This window comes from Leptodactylus fuscus, unplaced genomic scaffold, assembly GCF_031893055.1.
Source record: "Leptodactylus fuscus isolate aLepFus1 unplaced genomic scaffold, aLepFus1.hap2 HAP2_SCAFFOLD_1297, whole genome shotgun sequence".
Classification (NCBI taxonomy): Eukaryota; Metazoa; Chordata; class Amphibia; order Anura; family Leptodactylidae; genus Leptodactylus; species Leptodactylus fuscus.
Window position 1 is genome coordinate 3,094 of NW_027440140.1, and position 13,515 is coordinate 16,608.

Below are 13,515 nucleotides of genomic sequence, written 5' to 3' on the forward strand. Positions count from 1 at the left end.
CGGACATGAGGAAGTGAGAGTTTATGAGCAAGCACGTCTGTATTAGGCAATAGGGCTGAGGCATGCCTCTACTTGTATGGGCTTAGTATTGTGATAAGGATATTTATTCTGTCCGTACAGTCAGTTCATACAATGTAACGCAGCCAGAGTCAGGCTGGGATTCCCACCCTCTAGCTACCGCAATGAAAAAGACTATAGTATCTTTCAAATTTGGGTGACTGTAATGGGGCCCCTACCTACCTTGTGCCATTAGGAATAGTGGTATATTTTATGTGGCAGAGGGACCTTTGGGCCCCCCTCAGGGTCCAGGGCCCGGTAGCGACTGCTACCTCTGCACCTCCTATAGCTACGCCCCTGCTCTGCAGATCTGATTCTAGTATACTCAGTATAAAGGGGTCTCCCATGATCAGCCCTTATACCCTTGCCATAGGATAGGGAACCAATCAGACACGAGAATGGGTTCCCCAAGTCCCTTGTGTGAATCTCATATAAGACAGCCATCTCTATGGGACTGTCAGAGCGCTGTACTTCAGCTACACAGTGTGAATCTCTAACCAGACACTCCATTGAAGCTTGGGTGCAGAAGACCCCTATTTTTGTGATCATGGTGGCCTTAGCTGCCGGACCACCTATCAGGGAGTTACCCACTATTCCATGGATATGACGAAACTTGTGACCATACCACCCCTTTAAGGCACTTTCCACCTCGTGTACGGAGCTGGACTTGACTCTACCCACTTTTTTAGTTTTGGCCCCAAAAAAGTCCCAAATACCACCAAGTCAGATGAAATTATACCAAAAAGTCACATGACAGCAGTCTCGTATGGCGAATGTACCTACATGTAGGGCGCTATCTGAGGGAAAACAAGGTACCAGGTACCTGGTACCAAGCAATGGGAAAACTTGTTGTGTCGGCTATCATTTCATCATGGAGACACGGCCGCCATGTTGTGAGTCACAGTCCGGGTGTCTCTATAAATATGTCTCCCGTATACTCTTATAGAAGTTTTATGACGCCTCCTTATCTAGTACGTGACATAAATAACCCAATCTGGTCATCTTTTTTTTTGTCAGGTCAGCATCGCCGCCGTGAAACAGAAATCTAAGCTGACACATTGCTTTGGTAAGGAAACCGCCCATTTACATATATTATTAACCCTTTGCTTCTGGTCGTTCTGCCTATATTATAAATACGATCATCCTATAGGCTTCCTGATTATCATGAATCTGCTTCGTATATATACTACCGTATACTGGTATTTTCCAGACATGTCTACCGTCCTTAAAGGGGTTTTTACGGACTCAACCTTTATCAATTGTGCGAAACCCCCTTTAAAATATGGAAAACATTAAAAATTCCTCCAGTTTATGCAGTTAGACCACGTTCACACCACAGTGACTTCCTTTTTTTTAGCAGATGTCACATGCCAGTATTACATTCAATGCTAGTGAATGGGGGATATTCACATGACTGTTATTTTGAAGGTCCGTTGTAATTGGAGGTCAAAGTCTAGGTCGTGTCCTATTGTTGTCCCTTTTCATTGCGTAACTCAGTAACGGTAGCACCAGGGATACAAGCTGTGAAAAATGGAGGTTTTTGACGACTGTTTTGCACCTTGGTCGTCTGAATGTAGCCTTAATACATAGCGCATGTAGCTGGATACCACATGATAATAGACACTTGTTAATTGTGATTTACATGTGGCAGTCATCATTACTATAGGAACAAAGGATTGTTAGTACAGTCAGTCATCAATTGTCATCTATCTATCTCCTATCTATCTATCTATCTATCTATCTATCTATCTATCTATCTATCTATAGCCTATCTATCTATCTATCTATCTATCTATCTATAGCCTATCTATCTATCTATCTATCTATCTATCTATCTCCTATCTATCTATCTATCTATCTATCCATCTATCTATTATCTATCTATCTATCTATCTATCATCTATCTCCTATCTATCTATCTATCTATCTATCTATCTATCTATCTATCTATCTATCTATCATCTATCTCCTATCTATCTATCTATCTATCTATCTATCTATCTATCTATCTCCTATCTATCTATCTATCTATCTATCTATCTATCTATCTATCTATCTATCTATCTATCTATCTATCTCCTATCTATCTATCTATCTATCTCATATCTATCTATCTATCTCCTATCTATCTATCTATCTATCTATCTATCTATCTATCTCATATCTATCTATCTATCTATCTATCTATCTATCTATCTATCTATCTATCAATCATCTATCATCTATCTATCTATCTATCTATCTATCTATCTATCGCATATCTATCTATCTATCTATCTATCTATCTATCTCATATCTATCTATCTATCTATCTATCTATCAATCATCTATCATCTATCTATCTATCTATCTATCTATCTATCTATCGCATATCTATCTATCTATCTATCTATCTATCTATCTATCTATCTATCTATCATCTATCTCCTATCTATCTATCTATCTATCTATCTATCTATCCATGTATTATATTATTACTAATATTTCCTTATTTCCACCAGTTATCAATGCCTTATCTCAAAGATATTTGCTTCAAGCCAGTGACCAAAAGGATCTTCAGGGATGGGTTGACGCCTTAAATGCAGCAAGTAAAATCACAGTAAGTGACAGTAATGGTTTCTTCACACTATGCATGTATGTATTCTATAAGTAATTGGGTCCAGAGGACAAAACCTTCTCCATCCATTATTGGCAGCCTTAACCTCTACCCAGATCCATCCAGTTATGGCAGCCATTACAGTATGGGGTTATATAGGCTTCCTCCACAGTATGGGGTTGTATAGGCTTCCTCCACAATGTCCCGTCTTCAACATTCTCAATGAAGTATTTGCTATTCTAATGATTTTATCTATTTGTAGATAATTTGTAGATTTCTTCTTCAATTTTCGCAAGACGTGGTTCTTCATATTGACATTGTGTACTGTATATCCTGACGTCTTTCAGGACGTTATCAGCTGAAAAATCTTCGAATCTTGGTTGGTTTCTCATTCATTGATATGAAACTTGTGGGCGACTTCTAATGTGAGAGATAAGACTGTCTATTAGAGATGAGCGAACACTAAAATGTTCGAGGTTCGAAATTCGATTCGAACAGCCGCTCACTGTTCGAGTGTTCGAATGGGTTTCGAACCCCATTATAGTCTATGGGGAACATAAACTCGTTAAGGGGGAAACCCAAATTCGTGTCTGGAGGGTCACCAAGTCCACTATGACACCCCAGGAAATGATACCAACACCCTGGAATGACACTGGGACAGCAGGGGAAGCATGTCTGGGGGCATAAAAGTCACTTTATTTCATGGAAATCCCTGTCAGTTTGCGATTTTCGCAAGCTAACTTTTCCCCATAGAAATGCATTGGCCAGTGCTGATTGGCCAGAGTACGGAACTCGACCAATCAGCGCTGGCTCTGCTGGAGGAGGCGGAGTCTAAGATAGCTCCACACCAGTCTCCATTCAGGTCCGACCTTAGACTCCGCCTCCTCCGGCAGAGCCAGCGCTGATTGGCCGAAGGCTGGCCAATGCATTCCTATGCGAATGCAGACTTAGCAGTGCTGAGTCAGTTTTGCTCAACTACACATCTGATGCACACTCGGCACTGCTACATCAGATGTAGCAATCTGATGTAGCAGAGCCGAGGGTGCACTAGAACCCCTGTGCAAACTCAGTTCACGCTAATAGAATGCATTGGCCAGCGCTGATTGGCCAATGCATTCTATTAGCCCGATGAAGTAGAGCTGAATGTGTGTGCTAAGCACACACATTCAGCACTGCTTCATCAAGCCAATACAATGCATTAGCCAGTGCTGATTGGCCAGAGTACGGAATTCGGCCAATCAGCGCTGGCTCTGCTGGAGGAGGCGGAGTCTAAGATCGCTCCACACCAGTCTCCATTCAGGTCCGACCTTAGACTCCGCCTCCTCCGGCAGAGCCAGCGCTGATTGGCCGAAGGCTGGCCAATGCATTCCTATGCGAATGCAGACTTAGCAGTGCTGAGTCAGTTTTGCTCAACTACACATCTGATGCACACTCGGCACTGCTACATCAGATGTAGCAATCTGATGTAGCAGAGCCGAGGGTGCACTAGAACCCCTGTGCAAACTCAGTTCACGCTAATAGAATGCATTGGCCAGCGCTGATTGGCCAATGCATTCTATTAGCCCGATGAAGTAGAGCTGAATGTGTGTGCTAAGCACACACATTCAGCACTGCTTCATCAAGCCAATACAATGCATTAGCCAGTGCTGATTGGCCAGAGTACGGAATTCGGCCAATCAGCGCTGGCTCTGCTGGAGGAGGCGGAGTCTAAGGTCGGACCTGAATGGAGACTGGTGTGGAGCGATCTTAGACTCCGCCTCCTCCAGCAGAGCCAGCGCTGATTGGCCGAATTCCGTACTCTGGCCAATCAGCACTGGCTAATGCATTGTATTGGCGTGATGAAGCAGTGCTGAATGTGTGTGCTTAGCACACACATTCAGCTCTACTTCATCGGGCTAATAGAACGCATTGGCCAGCGCTGATTGGCCGAATTCCGTACTCTGGCCAATCAGTGCTGGCCAATGCATTCTATTAGCTTGATGAAGCAGAGTGTGCACAAGGGTTCAAGCGCACCCTCGGCTCTGATGTAGCAGAGCCGAGGCTGCACAAGGGTTCAAGCGCACCCTCGGCTCTGATGTAGGAGAGCCGAGGGTGCACTTGAACCCTTGTGCAGCCTCGGCTCTGCTACATCAGAGCCGAGGGTGCGCTTGAACCCTTGTGCACACTCTGCTTCATCAAGCTAATAGAATGCATTGGCCAGCGCTGATTGGCCAATGTATTCTATTAGCCTGATGAAGTAGAGCTGAATGTGTGTGCTAAGCACACACATTCAGCTCTACTTCATCGGGCTAATAGAATGCATTGGCCAGCGCTGATTGGCCAGAGTACGGAACTCGACCAATCAGCGCTGGCTCTGCTGGAGGAGGCGGAGTCTAAGATCGCTCCACACCAGTCTCCATTCAGGTCCGACCTTAGACTCCGCCTCCTCCAGCAGAGCCAGCGCTGATTGGCCGAATTCCGTACTCTGGCCAATCAGCACTGGCTAATGCATTGTATTGGCGTGATGAAGCAGTGCTGAATGTGTGTGCTTAGCACACACATTCAGCTCTACTTCATCGGGCTAATAGAATGCATTGGCCAATCAGCGCTGGCCAATGCATTCTATTAGCGTGAACTGAGTTTGCACAGGGGTTCTAGTGCACCCTCGGCTCTGCTACATCAGATTGCTACATCTGATGTAGCAGTGCCGAGTGTGCATCAGATGTGTAGTTGAGCAAAACTGACTCAGCACTGCTAAGTCTCTGCATTCGCATAGGAATGCATTGGCCAGCCTTCGGCCAATCAGCGCTGGCTCTGCCGGAGGAGGCGGAGTCTAAGGTCGGACCTGAATGGAGACTGGTGTGGAGCGATCTTAGACTCCGCCTCCTCCAGCAGAGCCAGCGCTGATTGGTCGAGTTCCGTACTCTGGCCAATCAGCGCTGGCCAATGCATTCTATTAGCTTGATGAAGCAGAGTGTGCACAAGGGTTCAAGCGCACCCTCGGCTCTGATGTAGCAGAGCTGAGGGTGCACAAGGGTTCAAGTGCACCCTCGGCTCTCCTACATCAGAGCCGAGGGTGCGCTTGAACCCTTGTGCAGCCTCGGCTCTGCTACATCAGAGCCGAGGGTGCGCTTGAACCCTTGTGCACACTCTGCTTCATCAAGCTAATAGAATGCATTGGCCAGCACTGATTGGCCAGAGTACGGAATTCGGCCAATCAGCGCTGGCCAATGCATCCCTATGGGAAAAAGTTTATCTCACAAAAATCACAATTACACACCCGATAGAGCCCCAAAAAGTTATTTTTAATAACATTCCCCCCTAAATAAAGGTTATCCCTAGCTATCCCTGCCTGTACAGCTATCCCTGTCTCATAGTCACAAAGTTCACATTCTCATATGACCCGGATTTGAAATCCACTATTCGTCTAAAATGGAGGTCACCTGATTTCGGCAGCCAATGACTTTTTCCAATTTTTTTCAATGCCCCCGGTGTCGTAGTTCCTGTCCCACCTCCCCTGCGCTGTTATTGGTGCAAAAAAGGCGCCAGGGAAGGTGGGAGGGGAATCGAATTTTGGCGCACTTTACCACGTGGTGTTCGATTCGATTCGAACATGGCGAACACCCTGATATCCGATCGAACATGTGTTCGATAGAACACTGTTCGCTCATCTCTACTGTCTATGTCAACACTTCTACAGATCAGGAAACTGCTGCTGCGCCTGGTGCCAGTCTGCAGCCCTAAAGCCCACATCAGCTCTGTATGTGACGTGTCTACTTGGAAAAGTGATGTTTTTGTCATTCCGCCCGTCGATGGTGGTGTTTCAGTGGATTGGAATATTAGGTGTATCTCGGATTATGTAAGATCTTTCTGAGAACATTTGCCAGACTGCATTCCAAGATATAATTAAATCAAGATGCCTCGAGATAAGACGAACTTCTCCTGGGATAACAATTTCTACATCTGTAACTCTTATTGTTTTAGCGTGTCAGCAGTTTTGTACTTTGCGTTTGGCCATGCTTTAGTATTAGGAGCTTCTAGTCATTTGCTTTGTCTTCCTCCTTTATATGTAGCTTTAATGTATCATTGGATAAGTTGTCAGTAGTAGCACCCGATATATCAGCCCAGGATACAGATAGGTTAGGTCACCTGAATCCTTCACTGTCTCCCCCTTGTGAGTCGCTGCCACCATTGCTGTTTTTGTCAATATGCAAATGAGTTGTTTGGAGCAATGTGGGCGTTACCGTTACCTGTTTAGAGCAATGGCAAGGCCCTTGTTCCTCCAAAGACACTATATCTCAGGGGTGATAAGCTGGGTTCTGGTGACAGACTCCCTTTAACACCTAGATCAATATTCATCCATCTCCACTGATAACTGATAGCTAAAATAACAAAAATGACAATGGGGTGGGGGTTGGGGGTCTTTTAATAATTTCCAGTTGTCCTTTAAAGGATATGGCCAATTTGGTACTTAGGATCTCAAAGAGAACCAAGGAAAGAGCCAAAGGGACCAAAGCAAACCCTTTCTTATAGTCCTAGTTGGGGGGGGGGGGGGTTATCACGTGGACTCCCAATGATCCCCCTACAACCATCCCCCTCCCAAGAAAAGGAATTGATCAAAGCTTTACCCTGTATACCATGACCAAACATCTTCCCAGCAAAGTCTCTGGCAGGATGTGTTAAAGGGGATCCCAGAATGGTAAAAGCATGGATGATGGTTTTTGAGAAATAGCGACACACCTGTCCACAGGTTATGAAAGGTATTGAAGCTCAACTACCCTTACTTTATTGAAGTTGACACTTGTATGCAGGCCCTTCCTAAAGAGGATCTAGCCTCATTCATAGTCTATTGTGAGGTATATCCCAATCTAAGAGCATATTCACATGTAGCAAATGCATAAAACACTTTAAGTAAAATGAACCTGTTTTTGGAAAAGCTGCTTTTTACACATGCTTTTTTCTGTCCTGCATGTGATGTGCAGAAATGTCATATAAGGGGGTTAATATAAACAATATGGAAGGATCAGGGTGCGCAGCAGCACAGAGAATTTTAGGAAATACCCTTGCTGATGACGGGTCCGCTCATGTGACTATGTTAGTCCTGCATGTGACAGCGATGGGGATGAGGAAACAGAGGAAAGTGGAAGCATGGAGGCCGGTTCTCTAAATGCAGAATAATTAAAGGTTCTCATTTACAGCTATTTACATATTGTATAGGATATTACACAACCCCATACACTCAGATTTATCAAGGCGGACCCCCCCTCATAAAGTCAAGCCTCAAATGATGTTTAACTAGAACACAGGATTACCATATGTCACATATAGATTACCATAAAGAGCCGAGGATGTGCCCCGAGCATCTACCTGCCTACACCTACACAATGCAGGAAGCCATCAAAACAGGAGAAGCCTCGGAGCTCCTCAGCGCAGGATAAGACGTCTTATTCCTAACACCATTCTTACCAGAATCTGATCAATGGACCAGAAAGACACAGAAAAGGTCATCTCTCTTCCCAATGTACTCATGGGTAGGGTATCCCCAGATGAGCTGGTATTGGGGAGGGTGTATGGGGGGCAGCAGTCACATGACACCATCCTCTATCTCAGGACAGTATTCATTGGATTTCTTTATAGATGTAGTGGGAAAGTCTCCAGTGATATATTCAGGAAATGATAGGAAGGACATTTATAGTCTAGATTTGACAGATAGTTTAGCGTTACCCGAATCAAACAGTGTTATCCCCATGTGAATTGCTTCCCCCATTACTAAGATAGCACTGTTTATGTCAATAGGCAAATTAGTTCCAAACAGCTCATTTACATATTGAGAAAAATAACAATATCTCGGCAATTCACAAGGGAATAACACTGTTTGATTTGGGTGACCCTAACCTATCTATCTGTAGGGATGGGGTGATATGCTGGTTCTGGTGTCAGTAACCTATCTATCTGCAGGGCTGGGGTGATATGCTGGTTCTGGTGTCAGTAACCTATCTATCTGCGGGGCTAGGATGATATGCTGGTTCTGGTTACCCTAACCTATCTATCTTTGGGGCTGAGTTGATATCCTGGGTTCTGGTGACAGACTCCCTTTACATTGGGTGAGCATCATGCAGTTATTAGTGTCTTCTACCATTCTGGAAACCCTATAGCTAGCAGTGAATTCAGTGTTGCATGCACAGGATAGGTCTTGAGTATGGGATCTGTTGGGGTCCGACACTCAAACCCCACACAGATTATCTATTCTATCAACCTTCAGGTTTTGGAATCTGCTAGTGGATGGGTGGCACGTTCAGCACCGCTCCTACGCAAGTCCATCAATTCACCAAAACCAGTTATATGCAGTGGATAGAAGTGCTGCACACACCGCCTGTCCACTAGCACCCGTGGAAAGGTCATCAGTATGGAAATTCAATTTGGGGTCGGAAAACCCCTTAAAACCTGACTTGGAGTTCCCCTGGGCCCCAATGCAAAATCTATAACAGGACCCCCACTTACCAAATGTAACACTAATTTCCTCTTATATGGCAGCGATGCCCCCTATAGCCCCCTCTCTGACAATGCTGTGCCCTGTTACCAAAGTCCTGTAGATGAATCTGTTATAGGACACGGTGCCCGGGGCAGCTTTGCCAACGTGAGATCTGTGCCCTGAATATGCCTGACCTACTTTTTCATCTCCAGATACAGGAACTGTAAGATTTAACTCTTTGGGGCAGCAGCACTATGCCTTGTTACTAAATCCGTATAAGACCGTACATAGCGCGCTCATCACCGCTACATCTGTCGGCCACGTACGCCAGTGATAAGGCAGGGCAGAGACTGGCGATGGTCAGCAGTTCTACAGAATATATTCAGCTCGGAGGACTGGAGCCTCAGCATTTTTACATAAGATATTGGCAGGGCGCTTGGGAGGATGATGGGCCGCACGCTGGGCCGTAGTGTGAACGCTGCGTTTTATAGGACGCTGCGCTGACAGATGGATCTTCCTCATAGTTTATACGGATTATTAGAATCCTAATGAGCCTCCATTATCCTGATATCAATAAATCCTCCTCGGCATTGTGCTCGGCTGTAAGGTGTTTGGGAGCGGCACTCACTTCCTAAGATTCTCAAGGAGGTGGATTGTCCTGACTGCGACAAGTACGTACTTGAGTGCTACTTACAATGTGGATGTCTTACAAGCCATAAATCTTATAAATACTTCACGTTATACAAGGGAATGAGCCATCGCCTCGGTAATACCCTCAAAACCGAGGGGCGAGGTGCCACCAGAGAGGCAGGGTATCATAAAGACTGGAGTAATGTACGCCGGTCTTTATAACCCCCCCTCCCCCCCAAAAAAAAAATAAAAAAAATTCAGTTTCCGTTTTTTACTCCATTCTTGACAGGTTCAGCCATCTGGCAGTCAACAAAAATTTACAAGGGTAACCGTTGTAAAGGCGACACTGGAGGTCACAACGCTCCATTGAGCACCATTTCCTCTAACAACGCCCGTATGCGTATTACCATGTCTGAGATACCGCCGCAGCTGCTGTTTTTGTCATGTTCATGCTCCGTTTCAGTGGATGCCAAAAATATATGGCCACCAGTAACAAAATGTTATTTGCTATGGTCTACCGCCCCCAAAGCTCACGCTCTGTATTAGCTTTATGGGAGGGAAATAGTCTACCAAAAATTCAAAAAAATTATGAAAAAGTTGCGTGCCCGTAGACAATATTTCATGCCTGTTACGAGACGTTGTCTAACATATCATGAATATTTCATTCGGTCGTGTGAATCCATTATGGTGGTGAGGGGGTGGACTTGGTTATCGCTTTTGTACCTGGACCTAGACTTTCAGCTGTATCTCTGGTCCCATAGGAACTCCTTCTATATATAGGGTATATATGTCATGTAGCTTTGTTGGATGGAGCTCCCCATAGGTAGGGTATATAGGTAGTACTATTAACCCTTCTATACGTGAAAGCATTCTTACATTGCAGCATTTTTCTACACCTGCCTAAAACTTTTTCACAGTACTGTAGTATGTGAAGTCAATATAGCAAGGTCCTGATGCCAGCTACGAAAGTTATAACTGGGACCGTGACCTTCATGGCTTATCTCTAGCCCCAAGGGGCCTCCTGATATGTAGTAGAGGTGGAGAATATCCTTGAGGTTGTCCTAGTCATTGCCTATCGCAGTCATGTGGATGGAACCAAGGTTGTACATGCCATATACGCAGTCCATACCGGTGTCACGGGGCCCATAGGAATGAAGGGTCAGCTCAGTCTACAGACTTTTCCCATGAGTTATAGGCAGAAGCGTCCATATATTGGCACATCAAAAATGAGTTCTGGCTTGACCCTGCCGATTCAGGCATTACGGTATAAATACCACATATAAATTCTACTCCTATCATCGTGTACACCTAGTATAATCTATGGGCTGGGATTAAACAGGGGCTTGGATGGGAATAGAGATGGATTATTCTGAGTGCGTTGGAATCAGACAAGCTGCAGGGCATATGGTCCTCTCAGCACTGCACAGGATAGAGCTAATAATACTGTGAGAATTGGGCCCCGCTCCAGAATTGTGTAACCGCTGTCTGGAATGGGAGGCCTGTCATGTGTGAGTAACACATCTTCAGAGCTAAGAAAGCATGCAACGTGCCAAAGGCAAAGTCACTCGTAGGTTTCCAACAATGTGATCGGTGCTTTGTGTGGAGACCTATCACCTGGGGGTATTCTATCAGCTGGGGGTATTTTATCACCTGGGGTATTCTATGAGTTGGGGGTATCCCCTATCACCTGGGGGTATTCTATTACCTGGGGGTATCCCCTATCACCTGGGGGTATTTTATCAGCTGAGGGTATTCTATTACCTGGGGGTATCCCCTATCACCTGGGGGTATTCTATCATCTGGGGGTATCCCTTATCACCTGGGGGTATTTTATCAGCTGAGGGTATTCTATCATCTGGGGGTATCCCTTATCACCTGGGGGTATTTTATCAGCTGAGGGTATTCTATCATCTGGGGGTATCCCTTATCACCTGGGGGTATTCTATCACCTGCGGGTATCCCCTATCACCTGGGGGTATATTATCAGCTAGGGGTATTTCTATCACCTGAGTGTTATTCAAGGGAAATGACAACTGGTCTGATCAGATCTTGTGCTCAAAGATCTGGTAGTCAGAGCATGGCTCTTGTTTTTCAGGTACCCAGACCAGGATCGACTCAGGCACCTGAAATAGGATCTACTGGATCTGAATCTCAGGAGAAGAAGACACAGACTGCGTACAAGACAGAGATCATTGCCGGAGTAGTCGTACAGACTCCCATTAGCCAGGTGAGTTTTATCCTATAAAATTTCCTTAAAAGGGTTTTTCAGCAGGTCATTTTTTTGAATCAGGGTCAGAAGGGGTTAAAAAATTAAAAAGTGCAATACTTATTTTACCCATCCTTAGCCGCTCCCGTTCCAGCTCTTCCTGGGCCCCACTAGTCTCTATTTTCTTCTGACTTTGGCTCACAATAAACCGTATGAATTTTCAGTCTCAGGCTGAGGTCGCACATTGCGGAAAAGCAACTTTTCTGCAACTTGAATGGGACTGAGCTTTAATAGACATGGCCTGTAAAGTGTAAGTGACTCTCACTCAGCAGATCGGTGACAGTGCCGGGTGTGGGACCTCTGCCGATCTAATATTAATGACCTCTCTTGCTGTACTACATAACCCGTACACCATATGTTTACATGTCCTTGTGTTCTCAGAATGGATGTGAATGCCCAGAGGTTATCCAGCATGAAGTGGCCCCTCACCCCACGCTCCGCCGCAGTCTCAGCCTCATGCCACAATTTGTTCATAAACCGCCATCTTCCATTTGTGTTCTCAAGAGTGGATATTGTGTCAAGCAAGGAAATATGGTAAGGATGTCTCTATCCTATATATATCCTATGTATACCACATTTACCACTTGTATTCCAAGTTTGTTTCGCTCTTACTTTGTGGGCCCAGCTATTTAGCACGGTTTGGCAGCATTATTTCAACGCTATGTGACAGTTCAACATACTGTAGGTGGTCTATGAAGTTGATATTTAGCACGTTATAGCAGCATTATTTCAGCAATATGTGGCAGTAAAATACAGATAGAGTATAATATTAGTACTATATACTGCTCTATGGCAGCGTTATTTAAGCAGTATGTGGCAATACAAATAGGTATGATGTTACTATTTAGCAATGTATGCAATATGTGGCAGTAAAATCTAGATAGTCCATGATATTAGAACTATTTACCACACTATGGCTGCATTATTTCAGCAGTATGTGACAATAAAATATAAGTATTCTATGAACAACTCCCATCCCATGTATTAGACCGTGATAGCACTGGACAGTACTGTCAGTGACCGACTGCTTCACCCCAAGTGTGAGAAGGAGCTATCGGAGATCCTTCCGCCCAACCGCGGTCAGGCTGTATAATCTACATCAGACCAAGCGAAGATCACTCCGCACAGAGAACTAAGTGATCCTGAGTCTTTCTTTTCTTCTTAGTTGCTATGACTTCTAGTATATTTTCTATCTGCTATGAGCTTGTATGTGTTCTTTCTTATAATATATTACTGAATTATCCATGCTGCTGTAACACACTGAACTTCCCCATGGTGGGACAATTAAAGGATTATCTTATCTTATCTCTTATTAGTATTTTGCATTATTTCAGCAGTATGTGGCAGTAAAATACATTTACTCTATGATATTACAATTCAGTGCTGAGTGGCAGCATTATTTTAGCAATATAGGGCTGTACAATAGAAATAGTTATTACTATGTGACGGTATATTCTAGGTACTTTATGAAATTATTATTTCACATTGTACAATGGTTTTATTTTGGCACTGTAA

At 44.5% G+C, this 13,515-nt stretch overlaps 1 protein-coding gene across 1 annotated transcript; it reads left to right on the top strand.

The window, feature by feature from the left end:
* Positions 1–830: 830 nt before the first annotated feature.
* On the top strand, positions 831–13,093 carry LOC142187016 (pleckstrin homology domain-containing family A member 2-like). The gene is made up of 6 exons (XM_075261424.1): positions 831–950; positions 1,075–1,123; positions 2,559–2,656; positions 11,830–11,961; positions 12,382–12,534; positions 12,989–13,093. Exons 1-6 carry the CDS (start codon positions 831–833, stop codon positions 13,091–13,093), a joined length of 657 nt encoding a protein of 218 aa, XP_075117525.1.
* The last annotated feature ends 422 nt before the right edge of the window (positions 13,094–13,515 follow it).